The sequence below is a fragment of the Megalops cyprinoides genome, chromosome 14, assembly GCF_013368585.1.
Source record: "Megalops cyprinoides isolate fMegCyp1 chromosome 14, fMegCyp1.pri, whole genome shotgun sequence".
Taxonomy (NCBI): domain Eukaryota; kingdom Metazoa; phylum Chordata; class Actinopteri; order Elopiformes; family Megalopidae; genus Megalops; species Megalops cyprinoides.
The window spans coordinates 12,090,934-12,117,764 of NC_050596.1; the positions used below are offsets into that span (position 1 = coordinate 12,090,934).

Here is a 26,831-nt window from a genome sequence, read left to right on the forward strand (position 1 = left end):
CTTGACTGTATCTGACTGAAATCATGGAAGAGCAACAGAGTCGTTGCTGTTGTGTGGGGTTTCCTGGGAGGTCTGTGGAGACTAGTCAGTGCAGACTCCCCAAAGAATTCCCCCCACACTGCCATTATGGAGTGTGTATAAAAATACAACAATCACAGCTACTTGCATAAATGGACTTAATCTTTGCATTCTCGCATTATTGCAAGTATTACATTACTTTCAGTTTGTGCAATTACCAGAATATCTTTTTATTGGTTTTGTGCTCATTTACAGTAATTGCATTTGGACATTTTCAATCAGAAGATTATTTTAAAAGCATATTAGTCCAGTTGATTTGTAGCTTGCGATTTTCTGTAATGATAAAGCTGTCATATTATTTTTCTGCTTCAATCATAGAAATGTTGCAGTAATAGTTCTTGCTTCCACAAAGTGTAATGGCTAATATTTTACTTCTGTGTTTCTGCACTAATTGAATGTCCTGTCAGAAAAATGAAAGTATGGAGGAGGATGGGAACCTCATATCTCACAGCTCCAGCCTCAGATGACGAAGGAGCAGATGATGATGAGGATGATGATCACAAATGGTTGAATTATTGCTGTGTAACCCCCTTCTGACTAAAGTAATTCCGCACATTTCAGTAATCCATTGTCCCTCACCGTTAAAGTCTGAAATTCAATGTCTGAAATTCAGACTGTATTTCAGCTGCTCCATTTCTAATCTGAAAGCAGATGGATTTAAGATGTGAGGAGAGAGAGAGAGAGAGAGAGAGAGAGAGAGAGAGGGGAAAAATGCTTCAAGCAAATGATATCTGGGATAATAGGATTATACGCTATTAAGACCATATTTGAGAGCATACCCACACTGAATTATATATACACATAGATTAGTCTATATGCAACACTCTAGAATGTTCAGGAAGTAATGAATAGAATATTCAAAGGCCCCACAGCAACAGAAATTCCCCGTGATAGCTGAGAGCCTCAGAAGAATCCTTTCCCAAAAGCTAAATGTAGCAATGACAGAAAGCTGATGGAGGAGCCCAAGCAAGGAGGGTGAGCGAAGTGAGGAAGAGAGAAGACAAGTCAGGCCAAAGAATTCTGTCCTAATTGAGTATTTGATCACAAGCCAGCAAAAAGACGATTATAACAAAAAGACTGATAAAGGTCAGGACAAGGACCTATGTAGAACTTAGTTTTATAAAATTAAAAAAAATTATTCCATGAACATTTGTATATTGCATATATACAAGTACTGCATAACGTGAGTGAATCATGGAACAAATATATTCAGAGAGGGGCAGTGAGGAGACTAGGTTTATCCCCAAAGGATTTTTGGTAAAAGAGGAGAGTAGAGTATTATTGTAGAAGAGAAGCAGATGATGAAACAGGAATGAAGTCAAAGAAATCGCTTAGAAAAATTACGTTTATTCCATCCAGAGGAGACAAACACACTGCAATCTGTGTCAGGAGCAACAATCTCTAACTATAAATATCATTCTGTAGTGTTAATTCATTTCCCAGAAACCCCTGAAATGTTCCACTGCTTGGCTCTCCCTGAGTGAGGCCAGCTCTTAATTTTTTATCAACCTGGGAACAAAGTGCTTCTCCAGGCCTCCTGCATTGTCCTGTCATGAATATCTCACCACAAGAGGGAGTTCCAGAGCTCCCTCCAGCTCCAGATAGTGATGTAAAAATAGGAATGCCCTCCTCCCTTTTTTAAAGAAAGTGAAACTTGTTGTTTCAATCTACAGTGCAAACAAAGATGGCAAAAATCTCCCATCTGTCAGACTCTTCCATTATATTTCCCTGTTGTCTCCTCATTTTATACTAAACAAATAATTGCAGCTGGCAAAAGGTTATGCAGGATTATAAGGGAACCTTTCCATTGTTACTGTGCTCTCTCTCTCTGTCTGTCTCTCTCTTTCTCTCTCTTCTAATCACATCCACACAAAATGGAGATGGTGAGGTTTTGGTGTTGAGGTTGGAGCTGTGGGAGACAGCCATTAGTTGCTGGTGCTTGAGGTGCAATGCTATGCGCTCAGGTCAGGCTGTCACTGTGTGTCTGAATGATTTATGTAACTGATAGCTGGACGATGTCCATGATTGCTCACAGCAGCACACAGGTGCAGGCTCTTTGTCACATGAACACAACATTCTAGGGTGCCCATTTTCAGGGTGTTCACCAGCTAGCTGCTGTAACTAAGCTCAGAAAGATGCTTTTCATCAAAGTGGTTTGGGGACTGTGACATAGAGTAGTGCAGAGTGAAACACAGAGCTCAGAGGGGAATGTAATGGAGGGTAACAGCGTTCTGAGGGGTGTGTAACACTGTGTCACAGAGTGCACAGGATAATGTAACACAGTGACATGAATGCCACATTACACATATGCAGACCTTTCTTGGTACTGTACCACTGTTCTACTGATCAGCCGGCTCAGACAACATACTGCAGCTCCTGTGCAATTGAGAAATTGTGTGTATAATCCAATAAAAGAGTACAGACAAAACACCACTGCTTTCATTAAAAGTCCAAAGTGCATACGATACAGAACTGTGTGCAGTATGCACCGACAAAATGCTGATCTTTCACACTAATATGTCTTTGACTGAATAATCATTGAACTATTCCTTAAACACACACAGCAGGGATGTCAAGAAAAGAAAATAATGAATGGGGGAGGATATGGTCAAATAGCCCAAGGCTGCTCATTTAATGTTAGGCTAAATGGGATTCTGGGTAAATTTGTTTTACATTACATTACATACAATATTTTACAAGCACATATAAACATTATTATTATTATTATTATTATTATTATTATTATTATTAACAGGCTGAGTTCACTTTGCAGTGAAACAGTTTACAGTCCAATAACAGAAAGACTGGGAAGTGAGAAAAAGAGGCAGTGAAAGCAAAGGAAAAAAGCTAGGCAAGGCATCAAAGACTTTTCCCATCAGGGATCTTTGCTTTACTTTGTTGTCTTTCTTCTTTTACTTTGTAATATGTATTCAGTGACTTTGAGAGGGGAGACTGTAGAAGATTTATCTGTTTTATCCTTTGTGTTTGCGCTGTCTCTTTTGCCCTTCTCTCATCAATAAACAGCAGCCCAAGGACAGTGATTTGTGACTTTCTGGTCTTTGTGTCCTGTCCTGTCAAGCTATACGTATATTTTCAGGAGCATAACCCTGCTTATATGTCTATGGGAAAATAGCTGTTAAAATAAATCCAGTCAGACAGCAATCCTGGTGACAACTGGCTCAAATATAATTTGAAAAATGAACACATATGTTGAAGAGAATTACATAAAAGAGGAATGATGTCTTAGCCACCAAAAGCAATAAAATATGAATATTCAAGTGTGAAGTTTGCAGAGTCGCAGCTGCGGAATATGTGGGGCACACCATGTAAGAATCTTCCACACAGCTTATGAGGAAACCTGGAATACTTCTGGTACAAATACATGCCAGAGGTATACCCTAAAAATGGCATACACAACAAAATCTGCCATCCTTGTCGTCATCCTCGGATAACTGCTGTGGAGACTTCTATGCTAGACACAACACTGATATAGAGAAGCAGAGAGTTGATTAAAATGTCGAAGCAGTACCGGTGTGATGGTCATCAGTTTTAGAATATCAGTGCAGAACATCAATAATCATACATATGTTAGAATATGTTTCATTTTATATTTCCATTTCATGATGGAAGATGGACTTGAGTTAGGGATGAATTTGTGACATTTGTTCATTCTAGTGGAAGAATTTGCTCTGTTTTAAGGTTTTCTTTATTGTTTGCTCAATTGACTTTTTGGGACTCATAAATATTTTCGTTGTAGAATATGCATGGGGCTGTCAACTTGAGCCGTCATAAGTATGGGGTCCCCACAACCATTTTGAGTCTGCACTGATCCCACACTGGTCTAATGTGGGCATGTTATCTGGGACTGGGAACATAAAATGAAGCATACTGTTGAGAAGGTGCTTTTTGCCGAGCGTTCATGTGACGTTCCAATCCAATCTTTCTTTGAATGGATGTATATCAACATAAACACCGCAACACGAACGCCATCCTTATGCAACTGGCCTCCCAAAGACGCACGCTGCAGCCCTCTGGAGTTTGGGCAAACTGAAGAGTAAAGTTTGTTTAAACCCCGCCCATGGTGGGTTATTCTTGGATTCTCATTGGTTAGTGATCTTTGACATAAACTGCGACTGCGTCTTCCCAGGAAGCGGGCAGCGCATGTAAGAAAGAGGTGGCTGTGTTCAAACCTGTACATGACAATGGAAATAGTGCTTTGTGACACACACGGTAAGTGGAGACTGTTAGTTACTGACTGTAGAATCTAGTGTAGATCCAGCCAGCTACACGTGTGGTTACTTAGTGTCGAGTAGCCCGTTGCTAGCTAGTGGTGATGTCACTTCTTATGAATCTAAACTCATGCGTTGCAGTAAGATTGAAATCGCATCAGCTAGCTTGCCACGTTAACTTTGGGCGTTTTCATTTCATCAAAAGCGTAGTAGCTAGACAGGACCATTTTGCAGAGACAGTATGGATGCCGCTAACCAGCCAAACTGTAACGTGCTTCTTGTGTAAAAACTAATACAAAACGTCTTTTGTTGCAAGCAATGCTATCTGAGTTCCCTGTGTTCGTCATCCAGAGAGCCCGTGTTTCCTGAAGACCGGCGTCAGAGATGGGCCGAACAAGGGGAAGAGCTTTTATGTGTGCAGCGCCAGAGAGGGAACGCCGTGCGGATTCACGCAGCCAGCTGAGTATGTGTTTCTGTGGAAAGACGTCACAGTTGCCAGCTTTGGCTGTTTGTAGGGTCTAGTAGTCTTGAAAAGCAGGTGTCACATCTAAATCGCTTCCCCTTAGGGTTAGGGTTAGAATGAGTGTAAGGATTAGGGGTTGGGTTAGGGCTCAGGCTTTTATTTTTGAAGTGTGTTATGGGTTCAGCATTTTTGATTGGCAGGTGACATGAGATGAGATTTTGATACCAGGCTGGCAGCTCTGGTTTATATAGTAAGGACAGGTGCCCGTTTTAGTTTGTACCCAAAGAAATATGTATATACTCCTCCACACCTGATCCTGTGTACATGTCCCAGAACTGCCAAATAAATCCATGTTCGCATAAGCACATTCTGAGGCAACTTTGATGGCTTCCTGTTTTCAGAACCTTGTGTCACTTCTGAGAGGACAGGGGCCAAAATGCTGCTATACAACAGATGACCAGTTCCATCGCAACGCCCACACCTCCCATTTTTGTTCGGTTGAGGGCCCACTTTCCCATGACAATTCAAGCAAAAACATGAGTTGTGCCAAGATGAAGGAGTAGTAAATAACACCCAGCTCCCACTGAGTCCCACATTATGTTCAGCCTTAAATAAACAAAATGGGTGGTTATTCTTGAATTCTTCACTCTGCCACTATGTAGATATCTAGGTGAATAGATTCCATATCTGTGATACTTGTCATGTAGAACACTGTACCCCTGCAACCTAGTGGACCTGGACACATTACCTTCATGTACTGTGTTCAGAGGCTGACACATTTCAAGAGAGGAAGGCAGTGTCAGCTTCATGTTGGCACAGAGAGCCTGAGTAAATTTGTGCATGGTGGATTCTGTTAAGCAGGACTGTATGATAGTAACCCCACCCCTTAGCTCGTGGTATGCTCCAGCTAACAGTAAATTTAAACATCAGTTGATAATACTTTTAAAACGCCTGTAGATTAAAAAGTTACTCATTACAGCCTGGTAACCGCATGGTCCTCCTGGGTCCTGCATAGGTGGCCCATGAAGTCATGTATATTTGCAGTATGTCAGCAAGCTTTGTGTAGGTGAACATGCACACGTTCCCCTCTTCACTCCATGCTTCCAATGAGTGGGGGTGGGGACGCTTCTTATGTAAAGCACCTGTTAGGCTTCAAAATGAGTGTTGTGAATTGTGTCTATAGCATGGCAGAGTAGGTCTTTCAGTGTAGGCACAGAGCAATGCCAATATTACAAAATGTTGCATAAGAGTGCTTGCATAAATCTTTTAATGCACAAGACTTTTCATGCCACTGTATTAGATGCAATGTGTAAGTTGCTCTGGATGAGAATGTCTGTTGTATGTTAATAATTTAATGTAATAATGTATTGAACTTAGAGGCCTGTCTTTACAGATTGCAGTCAAAGTCACTCTTGATAATCACACATTTCCCTTTCAGTTTTATTTTATATTGAATATGCATTAGGGACATTGACAAGGATTGCAGAAAAGGAATTTAAATAATTTAAGTAATCTTAGTGGAGCTGTAGGTTTTTAATGCTCTAGTCAAAGCAGGGCTGTTTTGATGTCTGAGTGTATGGTATTAAGTCACAGCATTGTTGTTGTGTATGTGTTTTCCCAGAATGCCTCCCTCTCACTGCCTACATCACGAAGACTCTCTGGTGGAGCTCCAAGCACTCGTTCAGAGCCAGCAGCAGGGCTGCTACAGGTGTGTGTGTGTGTGTGTGTGTGTGTGTGTGTGAGTGTGAGAGAGAGAGAGAGAGCAAGTGCTTCAAGCAAGTAGGATAAAAATGATAACCGCATTGCCGTTTGTGATGTCTGCCTATATAGTGATAAAATTATGGGGATATTCTGACCTTTAAATAAATCCTCTCTCTTTCCTCTCATAGATTATGTAAACATGCCCCTTTTCTTTTTCTTGTAGGTTATTCTTCCGTTGCGTTTCGGGGAAGAGTGAAGGGAAGAAGTGGTGTGGAAGCATTCCGTGGAAGGGGGTATGCACGCACATACATTTCTTCCTGTGGTGAAGCTGGGAGTGGCAGAACCTTTCTTGTGTTTCAAAGCCAAGAGTGCCAGGCTCACATCTTGGTGATTTGCTCATTCCTTACCCATGATTACCTATATGCCCTATACTGTTAGTTTTACTGTGTTTGTGCAAATGTATACAGACAATTAATTAAGTGAACCAATTAAGTTAGGGGGTTATTGCCTTGAACAGCCTTCCTGTGGACTGAGCAGGTGTCTCATTCAGCAGACAGATGCTATTTGTGAGTGCAGTGTGAGCTGTACGGCCTGGGTTTGAAACTAGCCATGTCATCCCAAAAAAAAATAGCTTACGTTCAAGAGTACAAGAGGATTGAATTCAGGGTTACATAAAGGGGAAAAACAAACATAGCATAAACCTAAACTATATTGATGCTGTGAAGCAGTATTCATGTTTGCAGGCTATGCTCTCGTTGTGATGATTTATTCATGCTGTGATACTGTGATCATGCCATGATTTCACGTGTCTTTCATGATGTAATAATGCAGTAATGTCCTTTCAGTCATGTTGTAACACCGTGTTTATGTTACACCTCGGTCATGGTGTGGTGCTGTGGCTCATTCCTGCAGCCTGAGGCAAAGGGATGGAATCCCCCAGCAGATGGAGAGTCTCAGTGCGCCAAGCTCCCCCAGGAGAGGAATCCATTCAAGGCTCCAAGCAAAACCGGGCAACCGTCAGAATGGAGGATCCTGCAGGAAGGAGGGAACAGCAGGAGTGAGCAAAAAATGAAGGAGAGAGGAGAGAGGGAGCAAGAAAGCCGAAAAGGAGGTGGGGAGAGGAGAAGTAAAGAAGGAGAAGGGGAAAGAGGGAGCGGGCAAAAAAAAGGAGTGAAGGAGAGGGACAGGGAAGGAAAGAGAGAGAGTGGGAGTGGGAAAAGTAAAGAAAGAAAAGAAAAGAGAGAAAGTGAGAAGGGAAAGAAGGAGAGTGAACTCAGGTATGGCGGGAGAGGGGAGGGGGAAGGGGAAGAAGGAGAGTGTACGAGAGGAGAAGAGGCTGGATGTTTGGCAGGGAACAATGAAGGGAGAGTGAAAGTGTCTGAGTCCTGGAGGACCAGGGAGCTTCCTGCTGGGATGAGGGTAAAGAAGAGGGCATCAGGTGAGGCGCAGAACGGCAGAAAAACACCACCTGACAGCACAGCAGGTAGTGTAGAGAGACTTGCGGAGCACACAGAAAGAGGGAGAGCAGACGGGGGAGAGTCCCAAAAATCACATGCCTCACACCCTAAAGTCCAGAAAGAGGGCAGTGTGGGAGCCCAAAACGACCAGCACAGAGGTGGACCACACTGCAGTAAAGAGGTTGAAAAGCATGCTAGGAAGGAGAAGGACCCAGAAAAGGAAGCTCAGAGCAGGAAGAGTGGGGGCAGCAGACCTGCGGAGAGGGATGTCACGGCGCACAGAAATGAGAGACCCAGAGAGGCAGATGCTGAAAAGAGCAAAGCCCAGGGCCTGACAGAAAAAAAACATGCTGAGGAGGAACATGAGGCACGCTGCTCAGAATTTGCAGGGAAGAAGGAGCCTCCATTTCCCAGACAGCAGGGCCAGGGTAGTGGCAGCTATACAAGGGAGAAGCCACTGGAGCTGGATGAGAGGTGCAAGGAGGACGATAAAGACGACGATGTCTTGCTGGTCTCCGTCCAGCCCGGAACCAAGCAGACTCCTCCACAGCTGTCGGCCCCCGTGCAGAAGACCCTGACCTCTTTCCCTGGGTTCCAGCCGGCTTCTCGGGTCCAGGCCCAGCAGGAAGACCCTCGGAGCCTGCACAGCCAGCTCTCAGCCCAGCTCAAACAGAAGAAGGTACAGACCGCGCTTGACCAGCTGACTGACAGACTCACCTGTGCTGTGTTTTTATATCACTGTTAACGAGAAACTCACCAGCAAGGACGGGGCTTAGCTGGTCTCTGTACAGTGCTTACAGAAGGGGTAACAGGTGAAAAATATATTAAATGACAGCTTTTGGGGTATTTTTTTGCTGTGTGAACAGTCTGAAGAGATCATTTGAAAAAGCAGCACTCACACTTTTCTTCTGTTCAGAGTTCTGAAAGTACATGAGAATGCAGCTGAGGGTAAGGTTAATGCGCTTCCTGGTGTTGAGTTTAACCTTCTGTAACCTTCAAGTGACAGCGCTGAAAATGAATTCCTACGTGCTGCCATGATGTCCTCTTTAGTCTGAGGTAACAGGCTGTTTTAAGACAACACAGTGTGTAGTTTCTGTGCAGATGCACCCAGCTTTAGCATCTGTGTGGCTCATCTCATTGTCTGTGTCTACAGCATCAGCAAGTGCACATACCTTTAAAAGTCCATGCCTTACAGCATGACCAGTGTGAACCGAATGTATGTGAACGAATGTTCTCCAGGCGACCCTGTCGGTGGTGAACATCTCCGCTCTGCCCGATAAGGGCGAGAGGCTGAAGGGCCAGGTGAAGGAGCTTGAGGACGCCCTGGAGTCCCTGAGTCTGACTGCTGCGTTGCCCTCTGATGCCAACGGCCCAGGTGGGTCAGCCATTCAAACACTTGTTTAGGTTACAAGCGGTCAACTGTGGTCTAGGATAACTATGTTTTGGGTAGAAAAAAACACCAAACTCTCACTTATTCATTGTATCAGACAGACCAGGTCAGAGAACCACCAGTCCCATTAGCTTATTCAGGGTTATCTATGAACCGCCTAACCAGTGGCCACTAATAGGAGAGATGAGCACTCCCTGTGTTCACCTCTTGGTGACTATTTTAGGGTCAGAGTGTGGCACAGTGGTAAGGAACAGGACTGTTAAAGTGTTAAACTGTAAAGACTGTTAAACTGTTACAGTTTTTGTGTGGGACACTGCTGTGGTACTTTTGACCTCTTTGACTTCAGTTAAATGTGCTGTGCAAATCACCCTGGATCAGAACAACATGCAAGCAAAAATGTATCCCTTGCACTGCTTACCTGAGAAAGCCAGAGACACTGCTGTTGTGTCGCCTGTTACAGAATCGAAGGGTGATGGCAGAGCTGACAAGGTGGCTGCCCCCGTCCCCTCGAACCCTTTCAGCCGTCCCGGTGGCACCATCCTTCTGCCTGACCCCGCCCCCCTCCACACCCAGGTCCGGCAGGCCACTCCCAGCCTCATGGGGCTCCACCTCAGCCAGGGCCCCTCACAGGCCTATGGAGGTCAGTTACTGTACTCTCCATAGAATAAACCCTTTAGTCTGTCTGTTATCGGAGAGGTGTGTGCCTGTAGTCTGTCACTCTTGCTGTGCCCGGTGTTAGTGGGTGGCAGGTGCTGTATTGTCTCTCTGTGTCTGTGTGTCAGGAAACCCTCAGAGCCACGCCCTGTACGGGGGAAGAATGACAGAGAGCAGGATGCTGGCTGTGCGAAACGCCACCACCGAGGCCATCGACCACCTGCACCACTCACTGGAGTCCTGCCCAAGCACGGACGCAGAGGCGCCTGACCCCAAAGGCATCAGGGTGAGACATATATACACACACACACACACACACACACACACACATACATCACTGCAGTACTGCCACCCTCAGCAGACTCCATACACATCATATACAATAGTATAGAAATGATGTATTTCCTTGTATAAAACTGACAATGTAATGACATCGCAGCACCCCTGTTCTCAACTCCCTCCATCCCAGTTGTAAGAGCTTCACATACTGATGTTTCACATAAGCTGTGCCTGCCAGGAGTGAAGCAGGTGCGTTCAGTAGTGTTTTACCAGCATGCACTGCTGTTGTTAGAAGTGAAATTATCGCTCCTGGAGTCAGATTACATCCGCAGTGAAATATTGGGCTTGCTCAGTTTAACTCATTCTCGCACTACAGGGGAACAGCACAGAGAATGTCATAATGGGCATGAATTTGAGTGTGGCTATGCTGTCATGGCAACAATCTCATGGACCTTTTCTTCTTCTTCTTTTTTTTTTTTTTTTTTTTTACCTGGGACAGGTGAACCTGCTCCCTCATCAGAAGCAGGCACTGGCCTGGCTGCTCTGGAGAGAGACACAGAGACCTTGTGGAGGGATTCTGGGTAATTTTCTTATGCATCATACCTGTTTTCCCAAATGAGTCAAGTGCAATGTGTTTTGTCAATGTAAAGGTTTTGTGTTTGTGATTATAAACTGCTTTCTTGTACAGTGACATATTGTCATTTGCAGTTTTAAGTCTTGGCAGTTGGAAGCACAGCACAAAATGTTGTTCCCAGCTTGCATTGCAACACTCTGCCTACCTCTTGTCACACTCTTGCATTACAAGCTGTATCCTACATCATGTGCAGTCCTTTATTTTTGTATATAAATATTAAGCAGTGTATGTTACTGATATATCTCAATTAAAGGAGATGGAATAAAAGACTGCTGTGTGTTAGAATAGTAACCATTTTAGTGGATTTTTGTATCTGGCAATTCCTTGAATGCACAAATGCAAATCACAATGCCCTTTGTATAGTATTCATGCAGTGAACATTTTGTGTTGTGACTGTGTCATTTTACATTCTCTGGCTGGCCCAAAGCTGTTTCTCTAAATTTGTCTGTGGTTTTGTCCTTCCTCCGTGATATCACACTTAAGAGGATAAAGAGCGTGTCTCTGGTCTGACGCAGAGTAGATGTTGTGTTGTTGGAGGTTCACTAGGTGGCACACTTACCCATGCAATGCCTACCTTCGACTAAAGCAATCCATGCTGGAATTTCCCAATGTGTTCAGACTCTCTTGTTTTAGTAGGTCAGTTTTTCTTAATGCATTTGAAAATGTTTTTGCTCCTGCCCCCCTCAGCGGATGACATGGGCTTGGGGAAGACTCTGACCATGATAGCTCTGATCCTGGCTCAGAAGAAGAAGAAGGAGGAGAAGGAAGAGGGCTGGATCTCCAAAAGCGGTGATGACCTTCACGAACACCCAATATAGCATCCTTCTTATCATCCTAAAAAAAGTTCTCCAAACTATAGTCCATCCAGCTGGCAACACTGGCAAGCTGTTTTTGTGATTGGACAATAGAATGAACACCTATGTCAAGTGGAGCTGTGACATCGAACCAGTCAGATCTTGGTTACTACAATTTACTGATTTCTTGAAAATTTATACGGGCTCCTCTCATGATGCTGTGAATGGGTGATTCTGTGTGAAAATAAAACATGTGACAAGTGTCCATGACATTTTAGACTTTCCTGAAATTCAATGCATATAGAGGTCTTTTGGAGGAAGTTTTGACATTCATATTCACATCTATAATTTGACTTATCTAAATGTATTCAATAATAATAATAATAATAATAATAATAATAATAATAATTAATAATTAATTAATAGTAATAATAATCAATTAAAGTGGGCATTTTTGTGTCATTTTGATGCCATCCTGAATATTAAATACATGGGTTGACTTGAACAAAGCCCCTGTCTGCCATCACCAGTCTATGGTTGTATTGCTGGAGTTTAACAGATGATTTTTTTTTTCCCTCAGTGAGTCAGTGTCCGTATGCTCTGTGCTTGTCTGAGTCAGTGTCCATGGCCCCTGAGCCTGAGTGAGTCACTCCCCCTGTGTTCTACGCCTTGCTGAGTCAGTGTCCATATGCTCTGCACAGACTCAATCCTCATAGACTCCCAGGGCACCCTGATCATCTGCCCCGCCTCCCTCATCCACCACTGGAAGAAGGAGATCGAAAAGCATGTGAAGAGCAGCCGTCTGACTGTGTACCTGTACCACGGGCCCAACAGGCAGAGGAGCGCACAGCTGTAAGAGCCATCCGCAAGGCCTGGAGGTCCTGCGCTGACTGGTAGCAGTCATACACTCACAGACCTGTAACGCTGATTCGCCTGGACCACCTGTACTGGCTAATACAGCCGTGCTACTTTCACACCCACCTGTTTCACCGATATTGCTCCAGTGCTACTCTGTCTTACCGACAACAGCTGTACCACTGATACACCTGATCTACTCATACTGGCCCAGTAGCTGCTAATACACCTATACAAGTGGTATGCACATACCACATATAACACAGATATATTACCAGTTGGATCAACTATATGAATAAAACGGTTCTGCTTCCCTTATCTGTGCAACTGGTGCCAAGTCTTATCCACGAGTAGCTGCTGCTATGTTGTACATTTATATTTATTCATTTGGCAGGCGCTTTCATCCAAAGCGGCTTATTAGTGAGTGTCGTACACCTTCAGAACGTGCTGACATGTAGGCAAATGGTAGAGTCTACAACTTTAGACATTTTCATAGGCTTTTGTAATGGATTGTTAACGTTTGTGGATTTTCTGTGAGGCCTCTGGTAAAAGGTCAGTGACATATTCAGGCTTTGTTCAGTCACATTTGTGTTAAATGTTTCTTTGCATTGTCCAGGCTGGCTGAGCATGATGTGGTGGTGACCACCTACAGCCTGGTGTCCAAAGAGATTCCTGTTGAAAAGGAGGAGGCAGACAAGCCCAGCCAGGACACGGAGGGAGTGGTACATATACTTATAACTTGTATTGGTGTTCATGCTAAACCAAGATGTACTGTAAAACATACCATCAGCGTTCACACTGCCCGTCAGGGGCCTGTATCCAGGAGCACTCGCACTGTCCCCCAGGAGTTCCAGTCCCTTTGGTTCTGCCCCACAGGTGTCAGACCTGCCCCCGCTCCTTCGTGTCTCCTGGTCCCGGGTGGTTCTGGATGAGGCCCACAACATAAAGAACCCGAAGGTCCAAACCTCCATAGCCGTGTGCAAGCTGAGGGCACGAGCCCGCTGGGCCGTCACCGGAACCCCCATCCAGAACAACCTGCTGGACATGTACTCCCTACTCAAGTAAGGCCCTGCCCTGCCACGCCCATCACCATCTGTGAAATAGCCAGGATCTATCCGGCACCCCGATTTTAGATCCTGTGTGAAAATACTTTGAAAATGAAAATCTTTACCTTGTTTTCACTATTCACGCAGGAGAGTTTCTTCTAGTTTTCCAAACACCAATAGAGACTTTCTGATTTATATTAAGTTAATTTAAGACAGTTTCTGGACTCCTGAGTAGCTCAAACAATAAATACGCTTGGTCTTGGCGCAAGCTGGACCCTACGACCAAAGTTAAACTATCCCACAGCAGTGAAATAGATTGGCTTCATTCCACTGAGGATTGGGATGGCGTACTGGTAGTCGTAAGAATCCTCGCATTTTTGCAGGTTCCTGAGGTGCTCTCCCTTTGACGAATACAAGCTGTGGAAGGCCCAGGTAGACAATGGCTCCAAGAGGGGTGGAGAGAGACTGAACATCCTAACCCAATCGCTGCTCCTCCGCAGGACCAAGACTCAGCTGGATTCCTCCGGGAAACCTCTGGTAAACCCTCACTATTACAGCTTTTATGAGCTCTGGAGCATAAACCCTGGTAAAGCTACATTAGTGTAGTATTTATCAGAGCTCTATTTGAAATTTCCAATGACACTGAAAGTCTAAAGCACAGATTTTAATTGCCAGTTTCTTTCCATATTGTATAGTATTTGTCATCGCTATATTAGTAACCCCTGTTTAACACACGTTGTGGCATTAATTTTGCTGTATGAGAGCCTCCTGGTAAAAATACTGTAATATTCTGTGTTGCTGTACCCTATGTTTCTTTATTCACTGGTGTTGAGTGCTGTATTTTTATGTTGTAGGTTTCCCTGCCTGATCGAACCTGCGAGGTTCACCGATTGAAGCTGTCAGCTGAAGAACAGTCAGTTTATGATGTCCTTTTCGCCCGGTCCAGGTAATGCACATTATCACAGTGTAGCAAGTTGAGGTGCTGTCTACAACTGCAGCACTACTGCCATGTCTGATGTATTTAGAGCAGAGGTCACACCTGCCTTCATTATAATCAAATGTCTGCCATTTGCTTTGGTCTTTTCTTCTAGGTCAACCCTCCAGTCTTACCTGAAGAGACATGAAGGGGGCGACTCTACAAAGGAGAGCCACACCAATCCTTTTGAGAAAGGTCAGAGGTCAAATGCTGGCTTTCTTGAGTCATCCCGTGTTGTTAGTCCTTGGTGTTATAAACCTCAGTCTGTCAGAATAATATTCCTGGACCTTCACCAAAAGCTGTATTATCCTTGCTACTCCAGTTGGATCAGATTAATGAGCTATAGATGTTTGTAGAACGCTGTAGCAGCGGGTCTTTGTGTTTGAGCGGGTGAATGAGCCATAGCTGTTTGTAGAGTGGTGAGCAGTAGGAGTTTGTGTTTGGGTAGCTTAATGACCAATAGCTGTTTGTAGAGTGGTGAGCAGTAGGAGTTTGTGTTTGGGTAGCTTAATGACCAATAGGTGTTTGTAGAGTGGTGAGTGGTAGTAGTTTCATTGAGCAGTAGGTGTCTGTCTCCTCGCAGTGGCCCGTGAGTTTGGCATGTCGCAGCCCGACCCGCTGTCCTCCTCCCAGCAGCCCCAGGCCTCCAGCGCCGTGCACATCCTGTCACTGCTGCTGCGGCTCCGGCAGTGCTGCTGTCACCTGTCCTTACTGAAGAAGGTACACACACACACACACACACACACACACACACACACACACACAAAGTGGCGTCATTAGGTCCAATCATTCGGGGCTATAGCCTAGCCTATAGCCTAGCCCTGAATATTTTCACCCTGAAAAAAGGAGGTGTTTATGGCAAAACAACAGATAGACCGTGTAACAGAGCAGAACTTGACTTGCAGCATCCAAAGGTGTGGTAATATTTATTTATTATAAGGGTAGATATAACCTCCCCAACCTACCAATGCCGATCTCCCTTCAAAAAAAAAAGACAAGCCCCAGGCAAACTTGACTTAACCCCGAATCTTTTCAACAGCTAGAAATGTCCCTGCACATACATGTACAGACATACCTTTACATATACACTTTATATACTGCCGTGCATCCTTATCCATGGTAGTTTACGGATTATTAGATGTTGCCCTGCAGAATACAGACAGCAAATCACAAGTATAGTTTAACTTGTGGAGCAGTACCTCATAAGGCAACAGAGAGCCATATTATCCCATTAAATACAAGTTGTATTATAAAAATACACCTACACAGACACTGTCAAAGCAGCTCCAAGGCATTGCATTTTCCCAGATTTTATGCAGTGAGGTTGAAAGTGTGAGACATGTTCAGATGCTTCAGATCGGTCTGAGTGTGTAGTTTTCATGGTGTGGCTCAGTCTGACGTGTGTCCCACACAGACCCTGGACCAGACGGAGCTGCAGGGGGACGGGATCGCTCTGTCACTGGAGGAGCAGCTCAGCGCCATGTCCCTGTCCGAGTCGTCCGGCCCCGGGCCCGAGGCCACCGTGTCCCTGAACGGCAGCCGCTTCCCTTCTCAGCTCTTTGATGACACCAGTGAGAGCACCAAGGTAGAGACCCCCCCCCCCCCAAAACAGAACTCTAACAGACCCCCAAAAGACCCCTCCACCCACCTGAGACAACTTTTAACATTTAATATTTGTTAAATCACCTTCCCATTGCTATTGTTAAATACAGAAAAGATTTGATTTTAATTGTTTGTTCTTTTTTTTTAGATTTCAGCTGTCCTCCAAGAGCTGAAGGAAATCCGGAAGCATGACTCTCAGAAAAGGTGAACACCTGCAGAAAGAGGCTTATGCCCTAACCCATGCATGGTCTTATGAGTCCCACATCTCCCGTTCTCCATAGCTTTCATCTTCTCTCTGATTTATATGAGCAATCAGTAATATACTGTGCTATACAACACCTCGGGTTGGTTTTAAGTTTACATTTAATTAAATGGTCTGTTCTCTCTGTTATTCTTTAAAATGTCTTATCTGTGTGACCATGTCTATAGACCAACATCTACAGTAACATTCCACTCTGGCCCATGGTATAGATTAAAATGTCTTCTGTGTTTCCGGCTCTGTGCTTGATTAAAATGTCTTCTGTCAGTGTGATCGTGTCCCAGTGGACCAGTATGCTGCACATTGTGGCAGTTCACCTAAAGAGGCTGGGCCTGCAGTTCGCAGTCATCGACGGGTCGGTCAACCCCAAGCGACGAATGGACCTGGTTGAGGAGTTCAACACCAATCCCAAAGGACCACAGGTACTGCGAGATGAAGGCCCAACTACAAAATGTTGTGAGACTGTGTTCTCACATACTTTTTCACAACAGAGACCTGCAGCATTAGAGGATATGAGATTGAAAGTATATATGAGTATGCTTGTGTATATGTTTAGGAATGCAGGTGACTAGTTGTTCTCTGGCTGATGATAAAAGCTTGGTTTAGATGAAGGTCCACTGTTTCTCAGTTAGCATTGACCTTTCACCTCAGGATCAAGGCTGGGGGCTTTGGGTACTGATACTGCCCTCACTGGTTGCTTTGCAGTGCTATTAATGAGGCAATGAAGGTATTCCAGAGATGCTTTTAGACAAAATGAAACTATTCTGAGCCTCAGTGTTGCACAGTGGTGGTAACACATTATATAGTTCCTGTGTCTGTACTTATGGTTGTTTACAGGTGATGCTGGTGTCTCTCTGTGCTGGGGGTGTTGGCATTAACTTAATTGGAGGGAATCACCTCTTCCTCCTGGACATGCACTGGTGAGACACATCCCTTAATGATTGTTAACACTGTCTCTAGTTTTTTCTTCCTTGAAGTGAACTGCATGTTAATTTCTGCTGAAAAACTGTTCTGTGCATGGTAATTGCAAAAATGAGAATGAGACCAATAAGCTGTTAAGCTGTGAGACAGCAGTGAGTCTGAGCTGACAGACAGTGACTCCTTTTCAGGAATCCGGCACTTGAAGACCAGGCCTGTGACCGCATTTACAGAGTGGGCCAGCGACGTGACGTCACCATACACAGGTCTGTTTTGGGGTGGGGGTGTCCCCTTTTCAGATGAGGTTGGGGTGTGATTAACAGGTGAGGTTGAGGTGAGGACACATACATGTGTGGAGGTGTGCCCACCTTTGAACTTTGCTTATTCAAGCTAAGGTACATATGACGGGTGGGTATGATTATGTATATAATAGGTGAAATGTTTCATATGGTAACAATTTTTTCCACTCCTGAAGGTTTGTCTGTGAAGGTACAGTAGAGGATAAGATCTCCTCTCTTCAGGAGAAGAAAAAGGAGCTGGCCACAAAGGTGCTCTCAGGGACCGGGGACTCCTTCACAAAGCTCTCCCTGGCTGACCTCAGAGTTATATTTGGAGTCTGAGGGCCTGGTAGGGGGTTTATTCTGCTGCAAAGTATACAGCACTACAGATTAGTACGCTGTTGAGATTATTTTACAAATAAAATTATTTGAAATGGTTAACTGCACTTTTTGTGTTTGTGTCTTTGAGTCTTTTAAATGTGTATAGGACAACTTATAGAGAGGAGCCAAACTGCCGCAGCAGGTACAGACACAGAAAATGGTAAAACAGTTTCCCCACACCTTAAGCTCTGTGTCTTCCTCATACCTTAATGCCATGCGTTTATTTTCATTTTGGTACTTTTATTTTGTTTCGTAGACAAACAACCTTAACTTAACTCAAGCTTAACTCAAAGGGTGTTAAAGTTCAGTGTCAGTCAAATCACACCCCTGCCTTTGTGTGGCACCTCCACCCTTGGCTGGAGTCCAGTTGCAGCTAGCCAATGTGACTGGTCTGAGGAACGCATATGAATAGTTCTGAGTTGCTGTTTTTGCAGGGCCTTTTTTGTGGGTTGGTGAAAGTTTCCAGAGGGGCCAAAATGCCACCAACAAGCTGCAACCCACTGTGGATCTTGAAAACTCTTTTTGTTGTACGTCGAATTTTGTGTATGTCTGATTAGATTAGGGAGTTGAATCTCATAAATGTAGGGTTTGCTTGTGTAGATAAAATTTGTCTAGAAATTAATTGAATGGGAGAGTACTTGGGGAGCTGGGGAATAGGTAACGTGTGAGTGATTCCCTTTTCCCTCTTTTATCTAAATTCAAATAGTTTTCCTGCAATTCATAAGTCAGGTTTGTGCCAAAAAGGGGGGTGGGGGGGGAATATTTTGTGTTTGGTGATTTTGCATGATTGTATGCATGCTGCCAGTTTGCTCTTAATGACAGATGTTTTAATGGATTTGGTAATATAAGGGAGATGTTGAATTCAGATTAGTTTGGAGGTTTCAATGCCTGGAAGGTGAATTTTCTTTTTGATAGTTAAGTCATTTAAATGCAGTGCTAATGAAATTAGCATTTCTGAAAGGCTGGCTTAAACTCCCAGCCCATTTTTTTGCATTGTATTGTGGTAGGATGGATGTGGGTGTTTTTTGTGCTGCCACTGGAATCTTGAGAGAGACCAACAGCAACACCGGAAGCATAGAGAAAAGAGTTTTTACCAAATTTTAACCATTTAGTTTTAACCAAATATTAATTTGTGTTGTTATTTGACCTATTAAGAATGGTTCTGTCTTTCAAGGTCTTTGAAAACTTTAGTGTGCTTTTTAATTGATATATGGTGATGCTGTTGAAGCTGTCAATGGTAGTGAGCAGCTCAGGGAGACAGAGAAACTGTCAGTTGAGGTGTGTTGTTCTAACTGAAAGATGATCCGATAATGTGGGCAAACTGGTACAGCGCCATTATTCTGTTTCACTTTCATACTGGTTTCTGTTCAACCTGAGCTTAACTCTGTATTTTCTGTATTCAGGTAAGACTGTTTACCCAGTAAGGTCACTGCTGGTGTTTTGTGGAGGATCAGAGATTTCTGGAATACTGGAATCTTGCTCTGAATTTAAAAATATATTTTTCATATTTTTTTCATGTCATCACAAACAATGTTGCACAGGACAGTGAATCACAATCTCAACTGAAATCATTATCGTTTGAAAGGTCATTTTAACTTTATTGTAGAGAAATCTGGCAGTTGTAAATTTTAAATGTGCATATAATCTCTTCCATTTTGTATAGCATTGCTTTTATTGATCTTTAGCATTGATTGAGATTATTGAATAAGTGAACCCTTGGAAGATTAAATAGTGATATTTGTATTACAACCTGTTAAAATCCCAGCACAGGTCCTGTCTTGTCACAGCATGACATTCTTAACTAGAGCAACTATCATGCATTTTGCATTTAATCTGAGTATGGGTAACTGGGTATTACTGAGGCAGTTCAACAGTGCCTTTCTCACGATCCAAATCTGGAGTACCACTGCTACATCCATGCTGCCTGTTTGTGTGCCTGTGTTTGTGTGCGTGTGCATGTCCATATCAGCATTCCAGTATGCATGCATATTTGGGCATGAGAGAATGCATGCAGATGAAGATCAGTTTCACTTTATCCCTTGGATAACAATCAACAATGCTGCTTTTGACCTTGTCTTCTGTTTTATCACATTGGTGGCTCAGTGACCTTAACGCACTGGATGTTTGGCATTTTTTTCTGAAATAAATCTGTGGCAGGTTAGTTATTGAACCTCTTTAGTGCAGAGTTCACTATAACAGCAGAAGTGTTTATTCAGAGAGGATGCTAAGTATCTAGGATGCAACCCCTTCAACAAGGAGATATTGTTCTGAAATACGTACAGGACCTGAAAGAACTGTTAAAGTAAATGTCAGTCTGTGTTAGTTTTCAGATAATACAGCTGTGCTTATAAGGTGAAATAATGAGTTGTTATTTGTGATGGAATGACTGAGCAAGAACAACATTACTTAAATTCAATTAAGAGATGCTGTTCTTCCTATGCTTGTCCCCACCCTTATTAAAGGAAAGTCATGTTCAGTACATGAATTGACCTGTAGCATCTCATCCTAAGAAGTGGCAGTTAGAGTCAGTTAATTATGCGGATACCGATTCAGAATTGGCTGCAGAAGGTCAGACTATACTACACTTACTACCAGTAATGCTTCCAGTGTTGTCTGGGTTTGATTAATTAAGCTTAATTACTGGTTTAGTGGGACATTCCTGTTTTTCACTTCAACATTATATAAAATATTGCAGGATACTGATGGTTATTTAAAGTCCATTAACCAATTCAACAGTAACTACAAAACTTACAAGCTCACAAAAAATATACATTCAGCTGTCCCAAAGGCTCCTGCAAAACCCATATTAAAAAGTACAGAATAGTTGGCCACTCTTGAAAACATTGAATGTTGCTGCACTGGTTTGTCATTTCCTGGAACTGAACTTGAAAAGGTTAGGTATTATCATTTATAATATCTAACCCTATCAAGTTCATTGGTATGTTCAACTGGTTTCCCTAAACATTCCAGGAATGACGTCAGTGTTAAAAAGCAACAAACAACATACATCACCTATCCTGGCTTTCCTACGCTGGCAGCCTTTGTATTTTTTTAAATGAATTGTTAGGTTTTTTTGACTTGTTTTTAAAGACTTTCAGCATTCTGAATTAGTAATAAATAAATACCAGTCTGAAAAAACAGTCTGAAGATCAGAGAAATGTGGACAGGATGTTTTCTATTTTTATTTCCAGATTATTACACTCCATCACACAGTACATCAGACATTTGGTCAAATGCAACTTTCAAGTCTCATCTTTTAAGTCCCAAACATGTTAAAGAGGGGTTTTCACTGAAACACACTCTTTTTCAGATATTTAGATCCTAACACTGAATGATGCATTATGGACCCCATAAGTATACAAATGATCTGTTTTTTTCCTGTCCTTTTTCCTTGTCGCAGTATTTCAGATAAAATCCCATTCTTGCAATCTATTATCACACCCTGCCTTACAGTGGTAACTTGAAGAGCCCTGACCCATGCTACCTTAGCGGGATGAATCCCATCATGTCCTGCCTCTACAGGCCCCTGATGTCTAATGGCATAACCCACACTGGAATAAGCGATATCTCAGCTATATGGTTCAGCCTGCACATGGAGCAAGTCCCTTAACTGACTGAGCCATCCCGGCTCCCAGTGCCATTGTTAAAGTCGTTGGTATGGCCTTTCTGATCTCGAATTCAACCCCCCACCTGGACTACCTAACTGGTAACCGATTATGTGAGGATAACAATCTCTTTGTCTGTTTCTACTGTTCCAAACACAGGGAAGACTTTCTCAGTGAAGCTGTCATTGAAAGTGAAGAGGTGGCACTTTCTGTCAACATCATAGAAGGAGAGCTGCCCCTCCTCTATATCCAGGTACACCCCCACCCTGGAGGGAATCAACTGAGGGAGTTTACAGACCGGTGCAGTAAGGGCCATGAGCACCCCAAGCTGCAAACGTAAAGTCCAGTAGCCTGTGTATGTGTTCAGCGGCATGAAGCCCCTGCGCTCTGCAGACTCCTTCACCACTCCAACCCTCCATTCTTTCTTACCCTGAACCCCCACCTCCCAGTAATGTCTCCCAGAGGTGAAGCCCTCTGTTCCCAGCACACACCACCACCCATCATACTTATGAGGAGACCTGTGGTTCCCATCTCTGGGGTTGTGTTCACTCTCTATGATGGTGTCCATCTTCACCTTTTTTCCATCTGCAGATACTTTAAGATCTGGATTTGCAGTGCTTGGATCCAGCCTGATGTCAGCTGCAAGCAAATGAAACCAATTACAATGAGACATGAGTAATGACCATATAATCCTTGAACATACAGTACTTCCCCTGAGCATGAAGGAAATTACCATTCAACAAATGACAGAAACGGCTTCTCCATAGATGTTGGTGTAAACAATATATGAGACATGAGTCATAACACATGGTCTCGGATTATCATAGGTCATCTGATAAAATACATCTGTCACAATCAAAACATTTCTTTGTCCCCAGAAAATGAGACATTGTGTAGGTGACTGACATTGATGTGATTATTGATCTATTCTGATTTTTTATTAAAAGTCACATACCTCTTTCCATACAAATCCATTTCCACACTGTGAAAAAACACAGAACTTGAGTTAGTAGGAGGTCCTTGTAACAAAGTACTACTCAAACAGCAAGCAGTGTATAACACAAGAATTATATGTAGGTCTAATTTTAGAGAGGAGTCAACTTCAACATGACAGATAATCCAAGACAGTGAGAGAATGTTTGAACAGAAATACATGAGGGACATGTAACATATTAATGTGAGCAAGGAGAGCCTGACAGACCTGAGCTGGGAATGTGGTGGAAAGCAGCTGCAGGGTGAAACAAAGACATGAGTTTGGTAAATGCATAATATTTTTAAATAAAAGACAAGCTGAGTATTTTTCTAGAATACAGAACAGGGCAGAGACTCACCTTTATTCTTATATCGCCATGTACTTCTGACCTGAGGTACAGAGCCCTGTAAAACAGACAGCTCAATCACTTACACATCAAAGACCTCAAAAACCTGAACCAATTATTCAGCAGGCAAAATAAACTTGTAGTTAAGATGTAAGTGCATAAGTCCTATATAATCTATATGCTGTACACTTAAATTATCTAGAATAAGAAGTTGAGGAAGGAAAGAATTACATGATATTTCTCCAAACCCTAAACCTACAAACATAACCATAACTTTACAAGTCAATTGTCAATTAGCACTGTCATGGTTCTTGCAAATATACAGAGCTTACTTAATCAACTACTTTGTGCTGATGATTAACTGAACCCCTAAATGTGAAGTATGAGCATGTATGACTCACATTTATATTAATCCACCCTTTAAGGAACAAATCTAGTAAGCACTAATGAATAGTGAAGTACAATCCAGATTAGAATCCAGAGAATACAGTAAAGCATCGTGGCCTGACCTCCTGAGGCTGATCCTGGATCACACTCCACATGATGAACTCCAGAACTGGGAGCATGTTTGGTAGCTTGCATTTCTTCCACCGTTTCTCCAGCTCCTTCAGAACCACATCAACATCCTCTCCCAGACACACAGAATTCTGTGGGGAGACAGGCTTAGTTACACTAGTGAAATAGGGGTCAACACAATTATGCATAGTTTTGAGTGCTACGCATGTATTTCAGTGCTGTCTGCTCTCCTCAGACCTCTGGCAGAGACTGGAGACTCCAGGCCCACTGATCCAGGGTCAGCTGGGCTTCCTTCAGCCTCTCCTCTTGGGCTGGACTGCAGAGATCTTGGGCCTGCTGCTGTTTCACTGTGCTCCTGGCATCTGATGAGGTCTGGTTTGAGCTCTGGCCTGCTGGAATCTGTTACAACATGAGCTTGTCATTCCCTGGGAGACTATAATTAGAAAAACTTTTCTTGTCTTATGCGCATCCCTAATTTTACTCTGTAGTTGTTTGTGTTGGTACATGATAAATTTTGCTTCAGCATATCGTGGGATGTTTCATTTACTTACAGTAGTGCACATTCACAGTATTCATACCAAAATATACAGATATGGAAGACAGTGCTTTCACATCTATATATCTCTATTCTGGGTGTGCCTGTATCTTCCTTCATTTTGTCACATTGCATCTGCTATGAACAGACTCCATCACTGTCCTATAGCACAGGCTACATACTTCTTGTAGGTGAAAATGCATCAACATCTACAGGTACTGTGTATATTGCTTGTGACATTTTTCTTGCTGTGCCTGTGTTGCCTGTACCTGCTTTATTTGACCAGTATTGTTTAGCTGTATAAAGTATACCTGTGCTTTATGTTCTTCTTTTCTCTGTGGGAGGTGCCTCAGTTCCTCAGCCCACTGCAGTATGAAGTGTTGACACTCCTGCAGACTGCAGCTGTCCTCAGTTACACTTGAGAGAACAGCACGGCTCTTGTGCTGTGAGGTATGGAACAGAAAGGCTATTAGCTTCTGTAGCCCCTCTTTTACAACAGACATACCTGCAAATCGCAAAGGCAGCAGTGTAGTTGTAGTGGTTAAGGGACTGAGCTTGTGGCCATATTGTTGCAGGTTTGATTCCCCGGGTGGGGTTTGCACACGAGAAAGGTGTCATATGTTACATGAATCTCTTTTGGAAATACCCAGTTTACATTTATTTACATTACATTTATTTATGGGTAAATAAAACGTTAGCTAGGTTATTTTCCCTGGATATAAATAAATATCTCTTATTACCTTAACCAATGATCTGTATTAATTTTTTTCTCCCCTTTGTTCATTTCTCAGTTTGCTGACTTATTTCTTATGTTGCTGATGTTTTTGTTTTTTGTCTGCTAGTTTTTGTCATACCCGAGAGACTCTGTTGACTTCAAGGGCCAGTTCTCTGATGATGCGTTTGGACTCATCTAGAGACTGAGCTTCTTTCACAGTACATCTGGAGGCTGACTGGAGTTTCTGTGGTGGAAGGCAGGCATACAGAGCACTGACTGTCAGAATGATTACTGTTTGTACAAGCAGCATGTAATGTCATTCCCTTTTCACTACTTTACAAGACCACCAAATCACAATGGCCCAGGCAACAAAAAACAATGCAAATTCAAAAAACAAATATTTGATATAAACCATATGAATTAAAAGTAGGTCAAATGAAAGCACAGTGACAGTGTCTGAACTTCTTCAATTAGAAATTGTACAGCTGTCAATTCTCAACAATGTAAAGCCCCATATGCAAGCTTTCAAATGCACTGGGATTACATGCAAACTGATCTAAATTTCCTCTTACCTGTGGCAGCATGACCTCCACTGCCTTCTTGATCAAATGTACCTGTAGAGAGAGAAATGTGTTATCAATGCCTCGCACAGGGAATCTGCAATCAGTACTTTCAGAAATTTTTCAAACTTTGTTTGGAAAGTAATTTGTTCTGTCGTTATGGGCTCCAAATCATCCACAGCTGATGATACGAGATCGAACCCGGGCCATAGGGTTCAGCCTTGTTTTTGAAACCTCAGGCACTTTTACTGACAGAGCCACTCAATACACACAATCCACAATACACACTCAAAAGATCAGGAGTCTACCAAAAATGGTTCTTGCACAAATTAGACAGCCTACTTTATTGTGGTTTTCTTTCTGTTCTTTTGCATCTTAAAAATATGATAAAGCTCACAGAAGATTCTGTGTTTTGCTTCAGATTATCACAGAAGAGGAATGCATTATCAGCATTGCCTGGATATGCTGACTGCAGAGGGGCAGGCATGTTTGCTGCTCCCTTGTTGCTGCTTGCTTGTTTTACCAGATCAGAGCTCATGTTCGGTTTTGTCCAGGCCTGTGAACGAGTCATTTGAGGCTTTTTTTCTTTTTTCCAATGACCTCCACAGCTGTCACAACTGAGGGAATCCCAATTGGTTGTGTGGTCTGTAACAACATGAAAGCGTCTTAAGAGCCAGGGGAGACAAAAACATTCAAATCCCCACTACAGACCTACTATTGTTATTCTACCCCTACACATTAAAAATGTACTCATCTGCATTTTTAAACATGACAATATTCAGAATGATAACACCCAGGAATCCTAGAATTTTTCTTCTCAGATTAAACCAGAAAATGTTACATTTGTGAAGCTGACACATTTCTCTTACCTGCCCTTACTGCTGCCATGGTTTTCAGATCACAAATGCCCTTCCCTTCACTCAGAGAGGGAAGTTGAACTTGACACTACTGAATAAGTCTAGAGACTCCTCCTCCACACCACTCCCTCTCTCCAGTTAGAACACAAAAGTTAAGATTAAGTAATGCAGCAGACAATGTCATTTTTAACAAGTTATCTACTAACTGGAAGATATCACAAGGTAAATATTTCTGTTGTAGCTCATGAATTCTTGCTGAATCCAAAGATGGTGAAGAACACTTAAATTTACACATTTCAGACCTTGAGGTTTGCCAGCTCCAATTTTGTAGCACCCCAGTCATACCATGTCAAGTTAACTGTCATCACACTCAAAACTGGCAATGTGTGTTGGTGTAATGGTGTGTTGTAGGCATGTGTAAAATACACCTGATCCTATCTTGTCAGTATAAGGGTCTGCATTAGGGAAATAGTTAAGAAGCTTTGGGGTTTGTGGGAAGAAATATAAGAAAGATTCATGCTTTGGCTAGTAAAACAGATGATTATTCACTTATTTTCTTTCAACTGTTAATGCACAAGTTGAATTTGGTAAGATGACATCAGCTCATTGCTGCATATTTTGCATCTACATGTCAGGGATGTTAAGGCATCTTCAGTCTCAATCATCTCATTACTGGTGTTTAATGAGAGTACAATTTTGGTAAGAGGCACATGTTGTCCTTAGCCATGCA

General features: G+C 42.9%; 3 protein-coding genes across 4 annotated transcripts; 2 read left to right on the top strand and 1 right to left on the bottom strand.

The window, feature by feature from the left end:
• Positions 1–4,233: 4,233 nt before the first annotated feature.
• Positions 4,234–7,843, top strand: LOC118789250 (transcription termination factor 2-like). Its single transcript, XM_036545595.1, has 6 exons — positions 4,234–4,308; positions 4,659–4,770; positions 6,392–6,478; positions 6,695–6,764; positions 7,384–7,582; positions 7,749–7,843. Exons 1-6 carry the CDS (start codon positions 4,275–4,277, stop codon positions 7,841–7,843), a joined length of 597 nt encoding a protein of 198 aa, XP_036401488.1. The 5' UTR covers positions 4,234–4,274.
• Positions 7,754–17,974, top strand: ttf2 (transcription termination factor, RNA polymerase II). The gene is made up of 19 exons (XM_036545276.1): positions 7,754–8,607; positions 9,168–9,303; positions 9,779–9,958; positions 10,101–10,258; positions 10,751–10,832; positions 11,573–11,674; positions 12,381–12,531; positions 13,151–13,256; positions 13,411–13,595; positions 13,964–14,117; positions 14,435–14,526; positions 14,672–14,751; positions 15,140–15,276; positions 15,971–16,141; positions 16,307–16,362; positions 16,686–16,839; positions 17,255–17,337; positions 17,527–17,601; positions 17,811–17,974. The coding sequence occupies exons 1-19, from the start codon at positions 7,885–7,887 to the stop codon at positions 17,953–17,955; spliced, it is 2,970 nt and encodes a 989-aa protein (XP_036401169.1). The 5' UTR covers positions 7,754–7,884; the 3' UTR covers positions 17,956–17,974.
• Positions 17,975–21,162: 3,188 nt separating this feature from the next.
• LOC118789385 (E3 ubiquitin-protein ligase TRIM39-like) lies at positions 21,163–26,158 on the bottom strand. 2 transcript variants are annotated; one of them, XM_036545783.1, is made up of 11 exons: positions 26,114–26,158; positions 25,768–25,889; positions 25,257–25,298; positions 24,824–24,928; positions 24,281–24,412; positions 23,672–23,833; positions 23,428–23,565; positions 22,931–22,976; positions 22,801–22,827; positions 22,555–22,581; positions 21,163–22,238 (listed from the first exon to the last, which is right to left on the bottom strand). In XM_036545783.1, the coding sequence occupies exons 1-11, from the start codon at positions 26,130–26,132 to the stop codon at positions 21,709–21,711; spliced, it is 1,350 nt and encodes a 449-aa protein (XP_036401676.1). In that variant the 5' UTR covers positions 26,133–26,158; the 3' UTR covers positions 21,163–21,708. The 2 variants fall into 2 exon arrangements, with proteins under 2 accessions (XP_036401676.1, XP_036401677.1); XM_036545784.1 differs by lacking the exon at positions 25,768–25,889 and having other exon boundaries at positions 26,114–26,140.
• Positions 26,159–26,831: the final 673 nt, after the last annotated feature.

What these genes read in the sequence shown, in the direction of transcription:
- ttf2 (XM_036545276.1), top strand. Translation starts at nt 7,885, where the DNA reads ATGAGGGTAAAGAAGAGGGCATCAGGTGAGGCGCAGAACGGCAGAAAA. An exon ending in GGGCTGGATCTCCAAAAGCG is followed by an intron (nt 11,675 to 12,380) that starts GTGATGACCTTC and finishes TGCTCTGCACAG; the next exon opens with ACTCAATCCTCATAGACTCC. An exon ending in CACCAATCCTTTTGAGAAAG is followed by an intron (nt 14,752 to 15,139) that starts GTCAGAGGTCAA and finishes GTCTCCTCGCAG; the next exon opens with TGGCCCGTGAGTTTGGCATG.
- LOC118789250 (XM_036545595.1), top strand. Translation starts at nt 4,275, where the DNA reads ATGACAATGGAAATAGTGCTTTGTGACACACACG. An exon ending in CAGCAGCAGGGCTGCTACAG is followed by an intron (nt 6,479 to 6,694) that starts GTGTGTGTGTGT and finishes TTTTTCTTGTAG; the next exon opens with GTTATTCTTCCGTTGCGTTT. An exon ending in GAAGCATTCCGTGGAAGGGG is followed by an intron (nt 6,765 to 7,383) that starts GTATGCACGCAC and finishes TCATTCCTGCAG; the next exon opens with CCTGAGGCAAAGGGATGGAA.
- LOC118789385 (XM_036545783.1), bottom strand. An exon ending in TGGAGGTCATGCTGCCACAG is followed by an intron (nt 24,929 to 25,256) that starts GTAAGAGGAAAT and finishes CTTCCACCACAG; the next exon opens with AAACTCCAGTCAGCCTCCAG. An exon ending in GTCTCCAGTCTCTGCCAGAG is followed by an intron (nt 23,566 to 23,671) that starts GTCTGAGGAGAG and finishes GTCTCCCCACAG; the next exon opens with AATTCTGTGTGTCTGGGAGA.